At 42.3% G+C, this 18,818-nt stretch overlaps 2 protein-coding genes and 1 pseudogene across 2 annotated transcripts; 1 reads left to right on the forward strand and 2 right to left on the reverse strand.

Moving 5' to 3' along the window:
• Positions 1-3,071: 3,071 nt before the first annotated feature.
• On the reverse strand, positions 3,072-7,535 carry LOC124032220 (tubulin alpha-1C chain). The gene is made up of 4 exons (XM_046344466.1): positions 7,439-7,535; positions 5,968-6,190; positions 5,714-5,862; positions 3,072-5,631 (listed from the first exon to the last, which is right to left on the reverse strand). The coding sequence occupies exons 1-4, from the start codon at positions 7,439-7,441 to the stop codon at positions 4,657-4,659; spliced, it is 1,350 nt and encodes a 449-aa protein (XP_046200422.1). The 5' UTR covers positions 7,442-7,535; the 3' UTR covers positions 3,072-4,656.
• Positions 7,536-8,343: 808 nt separating this feature from the next.
• On the reverse strand, positions 8,344-10,969 carry LOC124032223 (annotated as a pseudogene).
• A 5,128-nt stretch (positions 10,970-16,097) lies between these two features.
• LOC124032222 (tubulin alpha chain) lies at positions 16,098-18,761 on the forward strand. Its single transcript, XM_046344467.1, has 4 exons — positions 16,098-16,254; positions 17,113-17,335; positions 17,445-17,593; positions 17,697-18,761. Exons 1-4 carry the CDS (start codon positions 16,252-16,254, stop codon positions 18,675-18,677), a joined length of 1,356 nt encoding a protein of 451 aa, XP_046200423.1. The 5' UTR covers positions 16,098-16,251; the 3' UTR covers positions 18,678-18,761.
• The last annotated feature ends 57 nt before the right edge of the window (positions 18,762-18,818 follow it).

An 18,818-nucleotide genomic window follows, 5' to 3' on the forward strand; every position in this document is an offset into this window, starting at 1 on the left:
TTTCCTTACTCTCAATGACATTATTTTGTAAAACATCAAATGTTTCTGTAACATATTTTCATTACAATAATACACTAAAGAGGCCCACAATCAGAAGTGACTTTAGTTTGACCAAGCAGCCAACATGTATTTATTTTTAAAAGCTCTTAGATGTAATGTCCCCTGTTTAGGGGACCTGCGTGGTTCTGGTACCGGTTTCGACCGCCATTTTCACTTATAAATCAATCTGTGGACACCATAGATTGAAATGGCTTGCATTGAGAGATAGCCCTGGTTCCCACGGATACCATATTATATTTTCTGAGTGTGTGTGACGAAGGATGTGAAATCTGAAACCACTTGAATCTGGGATGCCCTCCTTCCATTTAATGCGCTCTCCCGAACTGTCCATCAAATCCTGGCTGAACATTATGTCAAAACAACTGACAAAGCACATGCCTGCAATCCGTACATCATAGCGCACCAGGAGAGTGGTTTCATCACTGTAGCATATTCAGAGATCGATTTATAGCCATTCATCTAAAATCATTCATGTATTTTAAAGAAAAAAACACTTTCTCTTTGTCATAGACAAATACTAATATGAGAAGAAATATTAACAAGTTCAGGAAGCAAAGCTAGAGCTCTGTGAGATGTTCACTGTGATGAGTGCAGATGTTTTGATCAAGAGAGACCTATAGAAAGTTGCACATTTTTCTAACACTAAACATACAATAGTACACTAGATTACCAAAAACATGTGGAGACCTGCTCGTCGAACATCTATTTTCAAAATCATGGTCATTTGTATGGAGTTGGTCCCCCCTTTGCTGCTATGACAGCCTCCACTCTTCTCGGAAGGCATTCCACTAGATGTGGGAACATTTCTATTGGGACTTGCTTCCATTTAGCAACAACAGCATTAGTGAGGTCAGGCACTGATGTTGGGCGATTAGGCCTGGCTCTGAGTTGTCGTTACAATTCATTCAATGGGTTTGAGGTCAGGCCTCTGTGCAGGCCAGTCAAGTTCTTCCACACCACCGATCTTGACAAAACATTTCTGTATGGAACTCACTTTGTGCACTGGGGCATTGACATGCTGAGACAGGAAAAGGCCTTCCCCAACATCGGAAGCACAGAATCATCTAGAGTGTCATTGTATGCTGTAGAGTTAAGATTTTCCTTCACTGGAACTAAGGGGCCTAGACTGAACCATGAAAAACAGCCCCATACCATTATTCCTCCTCCACCAAACTTTACAGTTGGCACTATGCATTGAGGAAGGTAGCATTCTCCTGTCTTCCACCAAACCCAGATTCGCTTGCTGGACTGCCAGATGGTGAAGCATAATTCATCACTCCAGAGAATGCGTTTCAACTGCTCCAGAGTCCAATGGAGGTGAGCTTTACACCACACCAGTCAATGCTTGGCATTGCACATGGTGATTTAGGCTTGTGTGCGGCTTCTTGGCCATGGAAACCCATTTCATGAAGCTCCTGACGAACAGTTCTTGTGCTGATGTTGCTTCCAGAGGCAGTTTGGAAGAGGCACTCAGTACCGAGTGTTGCAACCGAGGACAGACAATTTTTACACTCTTCAGCGCTTCATGGTCCCGTTCGGTGAGCTTGTGTGGCCTACCACTTCGCCAGCCATTGTTGCTCCAAGACGTTTCCACTTCACAATAACAGTGCTTACAGTTGACTAGTGTAGCTCTAGCAGGGCAGAAATTTGACCAACTGACTTTTTGGAAAGGTGACATCATATGACAGTGCCACAATGAAAGTCACTGAGCGTTTCAGTATAGGCCATTCTACCGACGGTGTTTGTCTATGGAGATTGCATGGCTGTGTGCACGATTTTATACACCTGTCAGCAACGGGTGTGGCTGAAATAGCCAAATCCACTCATTTGATGGGATGTCTTTGTATATATAGTGTATACTAATGTTTTATTTTTTTGTTAATTGAAATACAATACAAATATTACAGAGTATTTTATGTAGATAAAAAAAGACAAATCAATTTTAATCCCAGTTTGTAATGCAACAAAATGTGGAAAAAGTCTTGAATATTTTCTGTAGGCATTCCATTACTTTTTCCACATTTTGTTATGTTACAGCCTTATTCTAAAATTGATTAAATACATGTTTTCCTTATCAATCTACACACAATATCCCATAATGACAAAGTGAAAACAGGTTTTCAGAAATGTTTGCAAATTAAAGCAGAAATACCTTATCTACATAAGTATTCAGACCCTATGCTATGAGACTTGAAATTGAACTCAGGTGCATCCTGTTTCCATTGATCATCCTTGAGATGACTTGATTGGAGTCTACCTTTGGTAAATTCAATTGATTGGACATGATTTGGAAAGGTACACACCTGTCTATATGAGGTCCCACAGTTGATTGTGCATGTCAGAGCAAAAACCAAGCTATGAGGTTGACGGAATTGTCTGTAGAGCTCCGACACAGGATTGTGTCGAGGCACAGATCTGGGGAAGGGTACCAACAAATTCATGCAGCATTGAAGGTCCCCAAGAACATAGTGACATCCATCATTGTTAAATGGAAGAAATGTGGAGCCCCCAAGACTCATCCTCTTCCAGACTGAGCAATCGGGGGAGAAGGGCCTTGGTCAGGGAGGTGACCAAGAACCTGATGATCACTCTGACAGAGCTTCAGAGTTACTGTAAGTCGCTCTGGATAAGAGCGTCTGCTAAATGACTTAAATGTAAATGTAGAGATGGAAGAACCTTCCAGAAGGACAACCATCTCTGTAGCATTCCACCAATCAGGTCTTTATGGTAGAGTGGCCAGACGGAAGCCACTCCTCAGTAAAAGGCACATGACAGCCCGCTTGGAGTTTGCCAAAAGGCACCTAAAGGACTCTCAGTCCATGAGAAACAACTTCTCTAGTCAGATGAAACCAAGATTGAACTATTTGGCCTGAATGCCAAGCATCACGTCTGGAGGAAACCTGGGACCATTCCTACTGTGAATCATGGTGGTTGCAGCATCATGCTGTTGGGATGTTTTTCAGCTGCAGGGACTGGGAGACTAGCCAGGATCGAGGGAAAGATGAAAGCAGCAAAGTACAGACAGATCCTTTATGAAAACCTTCATTTTCAATACATTCAGGACTTAATCCATTTTAGAATAAGGCTGTAACATAACAAAATGTGGAAAAAGACAAGGGATCTGAATACTTTCCATTTGCACTCTATATGTTATTTCCTTCACGGGGCACATACTTGCACAAGACTAATGATCTACAGTATATATTGTTGTTTTCATCCTTCTGGTCTCATGACATCAGACCCACGTGAAGCCCCTTGCTCATATATGTCTATTTTATCAAAATCGGGGGATAGCTTTGACCGGGACCTGGACACAGGTCCAAGCAACTGTCAAGCCAACACCTTAACTGTTATGCCACAAGGTTCAAACCTCTTGAAGAGGTTGCTAGGCAGGTAACAACAATATAATTGTAAACGAGCCTATAGGGTGTTTTGCATCTGCAGTCGTCCTGTTTAGGTCCAATCTAGACACATTGGGAACAGTATTTTTAAACCCCACCTGTCCTGTCCCACAGCTTGACAGATCTCCCCCATGACAGGGCAGGGTATGAATACCAGGACCTATTTTAGATCAGGGCTGTGAACTGGGACTGGGCTCTTCTCAGGCCTAGCTGGCTTTCACATTGGTAAATTGGAGAGTACATTTCACAGTTCACATCTCCAATTCACAATGAATGTAGATAACATAGAATGTAATATTATGCATGTATTATTTGTTTGCATCCTGAAGGTGAGAAAATGCAGAGTCTAGGTCTACCCTCTATGCAGTTATGGCTGTGATTTTCTGAGTGTGTTGTTTTAATACTACCTTCATGATATTTTGTAGCGTTCAGGAAAGTATTGATCTGTTGGGGTATGTATTGGGAATTGTTGCCCATTCATGTTCACAGAAGGAAATGGACATGTATTTATTGCACAACACTGCCCTCTAGACATGAAAGTGGTTAGGTAGCAAAGCAAACTAACAAACACAAGCACCACTCTTTTAAAGAAAAGGTCTCATGACAAAGTTCAATACTGAAATGATTTAAACTTTAAATTCTTTACGTTAGTAGTTAAAACAAATCATTTCTAGATTATTATGAATCCATAATAGACAGTAGCGCTGAGGGAGGAAAGCTCATAATAATGTCTGGAATGGAGTCAAAGGAATGGTATCAAGCACGTGGTTTCCATGTGGTTGACACCATTCCATCCATTATTATGAGCTGTCCTCCCCTCAGCAGCCTCCACTGATAAACATTATTTGAAATTTTGTGACTGTTAACAGTGTTCCTAGAAACCAATGAATTTGTCTAAGCCACCTATATAAGAATACACATAAGGGAGAGGATTATAAACTAATGGTATGAACACCTCTAAAGGGGAACCTGAAAATTATGACAAGTAAACATGTAGTTTTCCATACAATGTACATTTCTTGTCAAAATTAAAGTGCTTTTTGACTGAGGTTAGGAGTGTAGTGGATGGAAATAATAGAAAATGTGGATCTATGAAAAGGGAGAATGAAAAGATAAAGGTGGATATATGGAAAAGAGAAATGAAAGAAGAGGGTGATAAAGAGTTTGAAAGACAGAGGAAGAAAGACAGCCATTTCTAATACTCTTCCCCGTCCTCATCTCCTTCACCGCTGTCACGTCCCACCTCTTCATAATCCTTCTCCAGGGCTGCCATGTCCTCTCTGGCCTCAGCAAACTCTCCCTCCTCCATACCCTCACCTACGTACCAGTGCACAAAGGCACGTTTGGCGTACATCAGGTCAAACTTGTGGTCAAGCCGAGCCCAGGCCTCTGCCACAGCAGTGGTGTTGCTCAGCATGCACACAGCCCTCTGGACTTTGGCCAGGTCTCCACCAGGGACCACAGTGGGAGGCTGATAGTTGATGCCAATCTTGAAACCAGTTGGACACCAGTCAACAAACTGAATGGAACGTTTAGTCTTGATTGTTGCAATGGCAGCATTGACATCTTTGGGCACCACGTCACCACGGTATAGAAGGCAGCATGACATGTACTTGCCGTGACGAGGGTCACATTTCACCATCTGGTTGGCTGGTTCAAAGCAGGCATTGGTGATCTCAGAGACAGTTAACTGCTCATGGTAAGCCTTCTCTGCAGAAATAACTGGGGCATAGGTGGCCAGAGGGAAATGGATACGGGGGTAGGGCACCAAGTTGGTCTGGAACTCTGTCAGATCAACATTGAGGGCACCATCAAATCGAAGGGAAGCCGTGATGGAGGAAACGATCTGGCTAATGAGCCTGTTGAGGTTGGTGTAAGTAGGACGCTCAATGTCGAGGTTCCTACGGCAGATGTCATAGATAGCCTCATTATCCACCATGAAGGCACAGTCAGAGTGCTCTAGGGTGGTGTGGGTGGTCAGGATGGAGTTGTAGGGCTCTACCACAGCTGTGGACACCTGGGGAGCTGGGTAGATGGAGAACTCCAGCTTGGACTTCTTGCCGTAGTCAACAGACAGGCGCTCCATCAGCAGGGAGGTGAAACCAGAGCCGGTCCCACCTCCAAAGCTGTGGAAAACCAGGAAGCCCTGAAGGCCTGTGCACTGGTCAGCCTGAGGAGAGAGAGAAACACATCAATGGAAGGACATGTAGTTGATAACATATTTTACTGATATTTTCATTAATCAAACCAACCAGTTTGCGGATCCTGTCCAGCACCAGGTCGATGATCTCTTTGCCAATAGTGTAGTGTCCACGAGCATAGTTGTTGGCAGCATCCTCTTTGCCAGTGATGAGCTGTTCAGGATGGAATAACTGGCGATAGGTCCCAGTTCGCACCTCATCTGAGGAGAGAAAATGAGCAGCTCATGGAGGAGCTCAATACCACAAAAGCAAAAAATCACATCTAACAAACACCTTTGACTCAATGTAGGAAACATAAAGCTTACCAATAACTGTGGGCTCCAGGTCCACAAACACAGCCCTGGGGACATGCTTTCCAGCCCCAGTCTCACTGAAGAAGGTGTTGAAGGAGTCGTCTCCTCCTCCAATGGTTTTGTCACTGGGCATCTGTCCGTCTGGCTGGATCCCATGCTCCAGGCAGTAGAGCTCCCAGCAGGCATTTCCAATCTGGACTCCAGCCTGACCCACGTGGACGGAGATGCACTCTCGCTGTGGAAAGAGAGTTGTTTACGACTTTCTCAAACCAATAACTACTTTTTATTTGAAAATCGATCAAATATGAACTATACACATAAGTTCAGTTATAGTCAAAAGTTCTACTGTACAATCTTCTGAAAGAACTACTGGGCACAGATGTCAATTCAACACCTATCCCAAGTTGGTTCAACGTAATTACATTGAAATGATGTGGAAACAACGTTGATTCAACCAGTGTGTGCCCAGTGGGCAAACTGTTATATCTGAGTACATCTTTGGGCACAATAGACAATTGTACCAAAACATTCATCTAAAACTGGAATAGAAACGACAATATTTAATTTGTTCAAAAATGCCAATAGGATTGTTTGTTCTACATTATTCTTAGCAACTCTGTAGGGGAGGAGAGGGAGGAGAGGTGTGGGCACAGGGCATGACAGAAAATGCTTTCATTGTAGAAGAAGATAGGCTACCGGCTTAAACCAGAACACATGGGGACGCATCACCTGACTGAAGAAACAAGTGATCAGCTGTTGAACAGACAAACAGACAGTGTTTTTGAAGCCAAATGTCCGACATAGTTTACTGTGGGTGGTTCATTTGACAAATCATTCCCATCTGACCAACACAATGCATTTTACTTCAAATGTATTTAGTAGACCTTTAATGCTAACCAAATCTATTTTAATATGCAATGTTAAATCAAGGTATTTAATATTGCATTAAAAAATGTAATAGCATATCAGCCAAGCAGTTTGAACTTTAATATCATCAGAAATTCAAAATATCTCATGAAATATTTGAGTTCTAAATACATTTTACAGGATAGACTTGCCTACTCATTACGTATAGCCGAGTTCATAAACGAGGCAATTATTTGAATATATTATGAGTGTCAATGACCGAGTTTACATTTACCTCTACAATAAGTCCTCTTGCCTGGGTCACTTCTAATGCAGACAATCCAGACATCAAAGCAGAGAGAGATGTCACTGATAAATATGCCTCTAAGCAGAGACATCCATTTTGACATCAAGTTTTGTTAGAGTAGTTGACTGTAATTATCAACATAATTGTGACTGTTTATCATTTTGTTTTTGGTTAGGCTACAAAACTAAATCTGTGTAAGAGTATGACTTTAAAAATCATTTTAGTCGAATTGATGAAGTGTGTTGAAGAAATAAAATAGAAACAGCCTTCATCCGAACACTGAGACAAAATGAATGAAAGCAACAATAATAGTATTTGTTTTATACTCACCATGTTTAAGCTGAGAAGATTCAAGATTTGGTGCGGAGAAAATGAATCTTCTTTTAGTTCAACACTTACAGGCAGACCTTTAGGAGTCTGTTGTAAGAAGTCAGTGTGATACCAAATTCGGTGGGTGGGGCCATTTATAGTTCCACGATACAGTGGACAGACAGGCTTTGTCGAAACTGATTGGAAGATCTTATGATATGCCTGGTCCCAATTGGCTATCAGAGTAGAATACTACATAGTATCTCATAGGCATGTTGAAACTCTGCATGAGGGTTTTTCTCTGATATAAGTGTAAGCATCTTCAGAGCCTACTTGTGCAAGTTGAAGTAACACTGTATAACTGCAGTTATATGTCCAAAATATTCCCATTCACTGTAGTATGCTGTATCCAGTGATTTTGCAGTTCAACTGCACTACTACAATTTCAGAATTCATATGTCACCAAATTATTAAGATTTTACTACATTGTAACTGCAGTATATTTTTTAGTTGCTCTTATCCAGAGCAGCTTAATTAAAGGAACAACTAGGGTTAAGTGCCTTGCTCAAGGGCACAATGATACATTTTTCACCTAGTCAGCTCTAGGATTCAAACCAGCAATCTTTCACTTAGTGGCCCAACGCTCATTTAACCGCTAGGCGATCTGCCTCCAAGGTGGCAGGTCTATTGGTTAGAATTGGACAGAAACCCCCGAGCTTCAAATCTCTTCTGCCCCTGAACTTAACCCACTGTTCCCAGGCCATAAAAATAAGAATATGTTCTTAACTGACTTGCCTGGTTAAATAAAGGTCAAATTAAAATTTTAAAAAATAATGCAGATTCCTCTACTTCCGGTAAATATGTTGGTTCTGAAAACATAGATAAATAATTCATGAAATAGTATGCAACAAAACATATACATGGGAGACAATTTCAACACATTTTATTGGTGAATCTTCAATGAGACACTCGTTTTTTCCCCTGTGACTGTCACTATGTGTTTCAAACCTAAAAAAGCAACAATAAAATATGAAACCGTAAAAATAAATGCATTGCTTTTTTTATTGTGCTTTTATAAGATATGGGAGCCAGGGGCATCCTTGCATGAACACTCAGTATTCCTCTCCATCCTCCTGTCCATCACCCTCTCCAGAGTCAACCCCTACCTCTTCATAATCCTTCTCCAGGGCTGCCATGTCCTCTCTGGCCTCAGAAACTCTCCCTCCTCCATACCCTCACCCACATACCAGTGCACAAAGGCATGTTTGGCGTACATCAGATCAAACTTGTGGTCAAGCCGAGCCAAGGCCTCTGCCACAGAAGTGGTGTTGCTCAGCATGCACACAGCCCTCTAGACTTTGGCCAGGTCTCCACCAGGGACCACAGTGGGAGGCTGATAGTTGATGCCAACCTTGAAACCAGTTGGGCACCAGTCCACAAACTGAATGGAAAGTTTGGTTTTGATTGTTGCAATAGCCACATTGACATCTTTGGGCACCACATCGCCACGGTACAGAAGGCAACAAGCCATGTACTTGCTGTGGCGATGGTCACATTTCACCATCTGATTAGCCGGCTCAAAGCAGGCATTGGTGATTTCTGCCACAGATAGCTGCTCATGGTAAGCCTTCTCTGCAGAAATAACTGGGGCATAGGTGGCCAGAGGGAAATGGATACGGGGGTAGGGCACCAAGTTGGTCTGGAACTCTGTCAGATCAACATTGAGGGAACCATCAAATCGAAGGGAAGCAGTGATGGAGGAAACGATCTGGCTAATGAGCCTGTTGAGGTTGGTGTAAGTAGGACGCTCAATGTCGAGGTTCCTACGGCAGATGTCATAGATAGCCTCATTATCCACCATGAAGGCACAGTCAGAGTGCTCTAGGGTGGTGTGGGTGGTCAGGGTGGAGTTGTAGGGCTCCACCACAGCTGTGGACACCTGGGGAGCTGGGTAGATGGAGAACTCCAGCTTAGACTTCTTGCCGTAGTCAACAGACAGGCGCTCCATCAGCAGGGATGTGAAACCAGAGCCGGAGCCACCTCCAAAGCTGTGGAAAACCAGGAAGCCCTGAAGGCCTGTGCACTGGTCAGCCTGAGGAGAAAGAGAAACCCATTTAAAAAAAGGATAACACAATACATTATTTATTCATTTTGTTAATTTAAAAAATGCTGTAATTCACTTGTTCATTAAACTCACCAGTTTGCGGATCCTGTCCAGCACCAGGTCGATGATCTCTTTGCCAATAGTGTAGTGTCCACGAGCGTAGTTGTTGGCAGCATCCTCTTTGCCAGTGATGAGCTGTTCAGGATGGAATAACTAGCGGTAGGTTCCAGTGCGCACTTCATCTGAGGAGAGAAGAACAGCAGCTCGTGAGAAGCAGAACACTCAGAGAAAGTGGTGTTCTAAAAGAGTTATTCTACTGGGATGAGGGTTCTACATGGAACCTTTTTCATCTGAGGAGAGCAGCAGATAATAAGGGGATAAATGGCAAGAAAGCAATAAATACTTTCTACCACACCGCTTTGACTCAATTCCTATTCAATAAGAAACAGAAATCTTACCGATGACTGTGGGCTCTAGGTCCACAAACACAGCCCAGGGGACATGCTTTCCAGCCCCAGTCTCACTGAAGAAGGTGTTGACGGAGTCGTCTCCTCCGCCGATGGTCTTGTCACTGGGCATCTGTCCGTCTGGCTGGATCCCATGCTCCAGGCAGTAGAGCTCCCAGCAGGCATTGCCAATCTGGACTCCAGCCTGACCCACATGGACAGAGATACACTCACGCTGTGGAGAAAACATAGGCCTGTTTAGTCTGGACAACTTTTCTATACATTCAGAACATCTTGAAAATAAATCACGGTGAGGTGTAATGTTCTCAAAAGAAGTTGTAAGAGAGTTAAGTATGTTTTCATGTAGGTTTGTTTTGAAAGAAAGGCAATGCCTTAGGAATTGTTCTGTGCTAGGCATTCATGTATCAGTGTAGACTTTATATGGTACTTACGTTCTAACAGCCTTCACAGTATCAGAATCTCTCAAATAATAAGAATAGCTCTATAATAATATGCTACATTATCCAGAATAATTTCTCTCCTGGGGGGTATTCTGATCCTCCATCACCGGCAACATACATTTTTGATGACTATGAAGCATGCTGACAGTGCATTTCAGCAAACGAGGATAATGTTTCTTTGGGCGTAAAGGCATTCGATAAGAACACTGTGCATCCTCCATTTCGATCTATTAAGATAAATTATCCCACTGCAGTCGGGGATGAGAAAGGAAGCGGTGAACATATCGAAGACCGTGCTATTTCATTTACATAAACACCGGGACAAAACGGAACCGGTTGGCACCGTAGAGATACATAAAATTGTTCTAGCCTATTTCATTTTATTGTTGGTACCCCTAGTGGTTGGCACATTCTACGGAATTCCGTTCACATCACAACCTTCCTAACCCCCGTTTTGTCTGTGACATTACGCCATTATACTAACATGCGCTCGAATCTGGTATTTCATGTTATTGTAATGACCTGACTAGATCATAAATGAACAATTGTCCAGACAGAGGCTTGAGTTTGCGAATTGACGGTTTATTAAACCAACTTTACACAGGCTACTGTTTGGGCCGTAGCACACGCCAAATAGATGACAGATAACCCACAAGCCAATCGTGACCTTCTCTTGTGAAGCCCAGACGTAAGAGAGAGAGAACAAAGGCTGAACCTGGTCTTAACTTCCAATGCTCCACCCCCCTGCCCAGCCCCCCTCCACGCCACTCCGCCAACCACCAGGATGCCCGGCATCAGAACATTCCAGGCATTCCCGTGATTGGCAGATAGCAGGTTGATTGACATGTCGGACCCCGCGAACACCGGGTACTGGTCAGTACAACACAACCACCTTCTAGCCTAACACATAACACACAGCTGTCTGTGCGGGTCGCTACATTATATTAAGCACAGACATAATTTGAGCAGAACAGAAGTCTGCCTTGGATATCTATTTAATACTAATACTATAATTAAAATTTCCTATAGAATCAAATGAAACACTTAACAAATATATATATATATAATAACAATAATAGCTGTTTATGCATAAACGGTTCTAAATCAGGTTCTTATTAAAGAGTTTGATATAAATGTCACATTTTTCAAATATATAATTTTAAATGATTCAGTAATTAAATGTAAATACAATCAAAACAATCTTACCATATTTATTTTTTGTTCAGCTCCTCGATAGGGCTTACAATATGACTGCAAGGGAGTCGATGTACAGTGCGTGTGCTTGGCCGGTGAGCGCGTTCCTGTAAGACGTAGAGTCGCAAGCTAGCGCGAGGACGCGCTCTTTGAAAGGAGGGAGCATTGTAACGACCCTGGGTTTATAAGCGCGGAAAACGACCCTACCGCACGAGTACGCTTTTGCGGCACAGTCGATAGCGCGCCGGACCTCGGGCTAGAAGGTGGAGGGTTCGAGACCTGCTCCCTGCCTGTTTCATTACAATATGTTCCAGACTGGACCAATTTAACGTGAGTTCTTGCTTGTCATAGAACTACTGTCTGCGATAGAGGTCAAATGACTCAATCCTAGATCTAAGACAGGGAGAAACAGACACTCAACCTCCCTGGCTCCATCCGTTGCTAGGTAATGAATACGTTGCATGGATACAGGCCTAGTATCCACATAAAGCGTCTTTATCTCTTAGTCACATGACCAAGCTTGAATAACGGCACTACTGGGGAGGAGGACCGAGCTGCAGCAGTGGGGAGTGTGACTGAGGCTTTCCTCCCAGACAGTCCCTACCCCATTCCATGTTTTTATTTTCGCTCATCCTGCGTTCAATGAAACAGGGACAATACGGTTTTCTCTATGTAGTATGTGCTGAAATATAAAAAAATGTAGTGAAAAACAAGCATGTTCGCAGATACCCATGGACTTCCAGTCATTGCGCTAACTAACGCTAGTTAGCACTGGCTTGCGAAACTGCCTCTTACTTCCTTCACACTGGGCATAGAGACAACATTCATACAACATTCATCCACGAGTTCATCTGACTCTGGATAAGTAGATAAAGGGCTTCATTGGCAAAATCCCGAAGTATCCCTGCAACAATATGCTTATTTTTCAAAAGTGGCTTGTATCATTCTTTTTCATTCAATAGAGAAGCTTCAACTTGTTCATAGAGATTATCAGTAGGCCCAGAGGCGTCATGCTCATAAGGGGCACAGGGGCACGTGCCCACTCAGATTTGTACTGTTTAATAATAATTATACTACTGTAATACTACTAGCCACCTGGCAATTTTCTGATGAATAAAAGTAATCTAGATTCTAGATTCTTCAGCTCTTAGCAATTTTCAGAGCCAATCTCCAACCATCCATTCGTAAGCAAAATTCTGGAGAATTTGGTTTTCAAACAACTAAATGTTTTTTAAAGTGCCAACTGCAAATGAATTACTTAAAAATCATACAATGTGATTTTCTGGATTTTTGTTTTAGACTCCATCTGTCACAGTTGAAGTGTACCTATGATAAAAAATTACAGACCTCTACATGCTATGTAAGTTGGAAAACCTGCAAAATCGGCAGTGTATCAAATACTTTTTCTCCCCACTGTATGTTACTCCTTAGCAACGTTATCAGAAAGAACAGCATTGATTTTCACTGCTGTACAGACAATACACAATTTTGTATTTCTTTGTCACCAGAGTATTATAGTTCCACGGATAAATTATTAGACTTTATTAGTGATTTAAATACTTGAATGGCTCACAACGTCCTCCAGCTAAATCAAGACAAGACCGAGGTACTTATTGTTGGAGCCAAAGCACAGAGAGAGAATTTAGCTGCACATTTTAATTCACAGACAATAAAGATAAAATACCAGGTAAAAACCTAGGTGTTATTTCAGATTCTGAACTCAATTTCAAATCACACATTAGTCATTTTACCATAATAGCTTTTTACCACCTGAGGAGCATTGCCAAAGTGTTTCTCAGGTGGTAATGGACGAGTCTCTCTGATACACGTTTTTATTACAAGCAGGCTTGTCTACTGTAATGCTCTCCTGTCTGGTCTACCCAAGAAAGCCATTGGTCAACTGCAAAACATACAGAATGCACGGGTACTGACCAAGACCAGACAGAGAGCACACATTACAGAGGTGTTAAGGTCTCTGCAGTGGCTGCCTGTGAGTTTTAGAATTGATTTAACGATTCTTCTATTACTTCTACTTGTTTTTTTACTGTAGTACATTGTGTTGCATTCAATGTCTGAAATGTGCTGTATAAATAAAGCTTGATTTGATTTGAAGTTGGCTTTAGCTAGCCCAGATAGGTTCCCAATCTCCCAACCTCTTAAAAACTAGCTACCAAGAAGCCGTTTCAGGCTATCAAGTTATTGTAGCTACCTGCTGGGCACACACTGATTGAATCAATATTATTTCCACATAATTTCAATAATAATTACATTGAGCCAACATGGAATAGACATTGAATTGACATCTGTGCCTAGTGAGTCTAACTATCTTAGCTGGCAAGCCTTGCTGGCAAGGTTGGTAGACTTTAGAAAATCAAGTAATAACTAAATGTACTGAATAAGACTCACAATCCTTCAATCTGTTACCCAGATTTTAGCATAGATGCAGAAGAGCATACAGTATTTATTTGTAAAAAAAGAAACACCAGTCAGGAGGATATAGACTGCTCAAGAGGTATGTTTAGATATGCAGAGACAAATATACCTATTTTTTACTTAGAATTAAGCATAATGCTAACTTCTCCAACTTCCGGACATTTTTTACATATCAGTCATTTACCAGAAGCTCTGGACTTAAAGTGTATACATTTTCATACTTTTCCCCCTGCACTGGTCCCCTGTGGGTCCCCTGTGGGAAACGAACCCACAACCCTGACATTGCAAACGCCATACCAACTGAGCCACAAGGGCCAGCCCCCACTTTTAGTATAAGAGTTGTTTGATAAGACCGCCTGAAATGTCAGCCTGATTTGATGGAATGGAGTTTTGGCCTGCCTGATGACGTCACCAGGCGATAAATTAGTTAATAGACCAATAAGAAAGAGAGTTACAAATGTCTCTGCCAATAACAGCTAGTTTTCAGTTTTTCCTGCAGGAAGGCCCTGCTCAGACCCCTCCCAGGTAGTCCGAGCAAAATTCTTGCTTGATAAATAAATAAGCTATTTTTGTTTATTTTTGATCATTTAAATCGAAAACAAATAACAGTAAGGTACTTAAGTGTTACCCAGAAATTATTTTATATTGAGATACTACACATTTCTACAATGGACATTTAAAGGAAAAGTGTGCACATTCTATGGAGGACCACTCCCATCTCAAACACTCCACCCTCCTCTCGCTTGCAACTGTTTAATGTCAGGCTCCTCCTTGTCCCTCAGCTGTTGGGGAATGAGGACCTTCTACTGGAACATTTTTCATGGGGCCACAAGTCTTGTTCTGCCTAAATCACACTTACACTTACTGTATTACCCCACACTTTACATCTGTGTTGCTTGGTAAGCCCCCCAGTGAGCAAAACTGATTGAAAATATGTAATTTCAACCATTTTTGCTCACTGGGTGGGCTAAATTAAGTCAGTTTATACAATTTTAAAACATTACAATACATTCACAGATATATACAACTAGTGTAGTTTGTGTCACAGATGCTTTGGAGGGGATTCTGGAGAGACTGTATCGAGGCGACAATTCACTTTGTAGTACATTACTTTGTAGTACATGACTTTGTAGTACAAACGGATGTAAACTTTAATTTAAATAGTAGTAGTAATAGTATTCCAGTATTCAGGATAGTCTGACAAAATGCAGGATTTTCAAGCAACGGATGTTGTGTAATCCTTCTGGGGAAAATGAGTATCATGATGTAAACTCAGATTACCAAAATGCACTTGCAGAGACCTGAGCCCTAAAAGTCAATACATGTTTGGTTATCGTGGGTATTGAATTTGATAGATGGGTTGAAAGAAAAACGGATTACTTCCTTAACATACATACACTAAGGCCAGCACAGTCCATTTAGCAGCAAGACACTGTGATCACGTGATCAGCCCAGATGGATGACATCATCATTGCAGAGAGTCTAGGACAAAGAGGAAGGAGAGATAGGAGGAGGATAGTGAGAAGGATTGGCTCCTAATTCTGCCATTCTACATGATTTATCCGGTACTGTTCCACAAAATGACTTTGGATGCAAATCTATATATAACCATACTTAAAAATGTGGGTATTTGTTTTAGGTATGGTGGTGATATTGCCAGTTTTTTTTTTTATCATTCTGACATGGCTTCCACGGTCACTCCCATTGATTTGTCATCAATTATAATGATAAAGCTGTCCCTGCATCTAAACATTGGATTGCTCACTTTCAATGGTATCCGCGATAAGATGCATTTTTAATTGGGGTGAACTATCCCTTTAAACGGGGTGACAGAGGACATCCTTTACGGTAAATCCACTACCTTCCAATTCATTCCCTCAGTTGGAGAAAATATGTTTTCTCCCTACATAACATTTATTTATTTTTGTTCAATCGCAAAGTACAATGAGAAAAATATCAAACAAACAAAAAGCTTCGTTTTAAAAACGTAAATGTCAGCCTCATACAGGCACATTACATAGTGTGCACTGGCTGTGCATAAATCTGGGAGCGCCGCCCCTCTTCATCAGCAGTTGTTGCGTCGGCGCTGACGGGCAGAGCATACAGTACACCCATTAATTCAGACACAAATAGAGATCTCTCTGCGTAGGCTATTTCTTTGTATTTTCCCTTATTGTTCGATCCTCCTCAGAAAAAATGGTAAGTCATGTAGTTTTTCAGCAATAATAAGCCTGAAATAATTACGTGTTTGATGTTTTCTGTTGAGAATTTCTCAAATGATGAGACAATCACTACACGACCGTATAGTGGCTAAAATAGGTCGATTTTTATTGTATCCGTCAATGAATTCGAAATAGGGGCGAATTTGCAACATCTTGGTGTTGCTAACCCATTTTTAAATGACGAATTGAGTTGGACTGAATCAACGCGTTTGGGATAGGTATTGCATGCTATTTCGGTTTATCACAAGGCTATTACATAAAGTGGTAGGCTAATTGAATGGGGATGGAATGAAAGAACAAAGCACTACATTTAGAATGCATACTTTTTGGTAGCTATTGAACACAGTTGAATTGTACAGTATTCATCAAATACAGCAGCATTTAATTATCTATCCAGGTAATGGATATAAAATTGGAATAAAATGGGATTCTATTCTTAACGTCATCCATTGTGTTGCTAGGTGGGAGAGGGCAGACTAGGTGGGGACAGAAGGGGAATATATGTCTCTACTGTAACATGTGTCTACAGTTGTAGACTGTAACATATGTCAATGTTAATATGTCTAGTTTAACCCTGAAAATAAACCTATTCCACTCCAGCTTCCTTTTAATTCCTTAGTGGTGTAATATGACCTCCTTGTCAGCTTAGTAATGGTCATAGGTGTAAATGGCAAGATTCCTCTGCACATCAGTTGATGTGTCTCTATTGTAACTGGCCTCTAGTTTACATGTAGCCTAACCATTCTTCCACTAGGTGGTGTTTTTGCCAATTGTACATTTTTGTCAAATGTATTGTAATTCTGTTACACTACATGTTTTTCCATTTATTTTCCAGCGTGAGTGTATCTCTGTCCATGTGGGTCAGGCTGGAGTCCAGATTGGCAATGCCTGCTGGGAGCTCTACTGCCTGGAGCATGGGATCCAGCCAGACGGACAGATGCCCAGTGACAAAACCATCGGCGGAGGAGACGACTCCTTCAACACCTTCTTCAGTGAGACTGGGGCTGGAAAGCATGTCCCCAGGGCTGTGTTTGTGGACCTGGAACCTACAGTTATTGGTAAGATTTCTGTTTCTCTTTTAATTGAACCAAGGGTATGTAAAAGAGGTTTTCCTTTGCTTTTTTTGCTATTGAGCTCCTTAATGTGCTGCTCATTTTCTCTCCTCAGATGAGGTGCGAACTGGGACCTATCGCCAGTTATTCCATCCTGAACAGCTCATCACTGGCAAAGAGGATGCTGCCAACAACTACGCTCGTGGACACTACACTATTGGCAAAGAGATCATCGACCTGGTGCTGGACAGGATCCGCAAACTGGTTGGTTTGATGAATGAATGAATTAAATATTTTATCAACTATCTGATCATAATGTGGACATCTTTTTCTGCCCATTTATTGATGTGTTCCTCTTTCTCCTCAGGCTGACCAGTGCACAGGCCTTCAGGGCTTCCTGGTTTTCCACAGCTTTGGAGGTGGCTCCGGCTCTGGTTTCACCTCCCTGCTGATGGAGCGCCTGTCTGTTGACTACGGCAAGAAGTCTAAGCTGGAGTTCTCCATCTACCCAGCTCCCCAGGTGTCCACAGCTGTGGTGGAGCCCTACAACTCCATCCTGACCACCCATACCACCCTAGAGCACTCTGACTGTGCCTTCATGGTGGATAATGAGGCTATCTATGACATCTGCCGTAGGAACCTCGACATTGAGCGTCCTACTTACACCAACCTCAACAGGCTCATTAGCCAGATCGTTTCCTCCATCACTGCTTCCCTTCGATTTGATGGTGCCCTCAATGTTGATCTGACAGAGTTCCAGACCAACTTGGTGCCCTACCCCCGTATCCATTTCCCTCTGGCCACCTATGCCCCAGTTATTTCTGCAGAGAAGGCTTACCATGAGCAGCTCTCTGTCTCTGAAATCACCAATGCCTGCTTTGAGCCGGCCAATCAGATGGTGAAATGTGACCCTCGCCACGGCAAGTACATGGCTTGCTGCCTTCTATTCCGTGGTGACGTGGTGCCCAAAGATGTCAATGCTGCCATTGCAACAATCAAGACCAAGCGTTCCATTCAGTTTGTCGACTGGTGCCCAACTGGTTTCAAGGTTGGCATCAACTATCAGCCTCCCACTGTGGTCCCTGGTGGAGACCTGGCCAAAGTCCAGAGGGCTGTGTGCATGCTGAGCAACACCACTGCTGTGGCAGAGGCCTGGGCTCGGCTTGACCACAAGTTTGACCTGATGTACGCCAAACGTGCCTTTGTGCACTGGTACGTAGGTGAGGGTATGGAGGAGGGAGAGTTCTCTGAGGCCAGAGAGGACATGGCAGCCCTGGAGAAGGATTATGAAGAGGTAGGGGTTGACTCCATTGAGGGTGAGGGAGAGGAGGAGGGAGAAGAGTATTGAAATGCCCCTGCAGGCAAGCCATTGTCAAACACTTACTGTTGCATGATCTTATTATTATACCTAATAAAACATTGAATTAAATTAGCTATTTGTGCTCTTGGACTTTATTCACCACCTTATCTTGACAAAAATAAAGACATT

The sequence above is a fragment of the Oncorhynchus gorbuscha genome, linkage group LG03 (genome assembly GCF_021184085.1).
Source record: "Oncorhynchus gorbuscha isolate QuinsamMale2020 ecotype Even-year linkage group LG03, OgorEven_v1.0, whole genome shotgun sequence".
Taxonomy (NCBI): domain Eukaryota; kingdom Metazoa; phylum Chordata; class Actinopteri; order Salmoniformes; family Salmonidae; genus Oncorhynchus; species Oncorhynchus gorbuscha.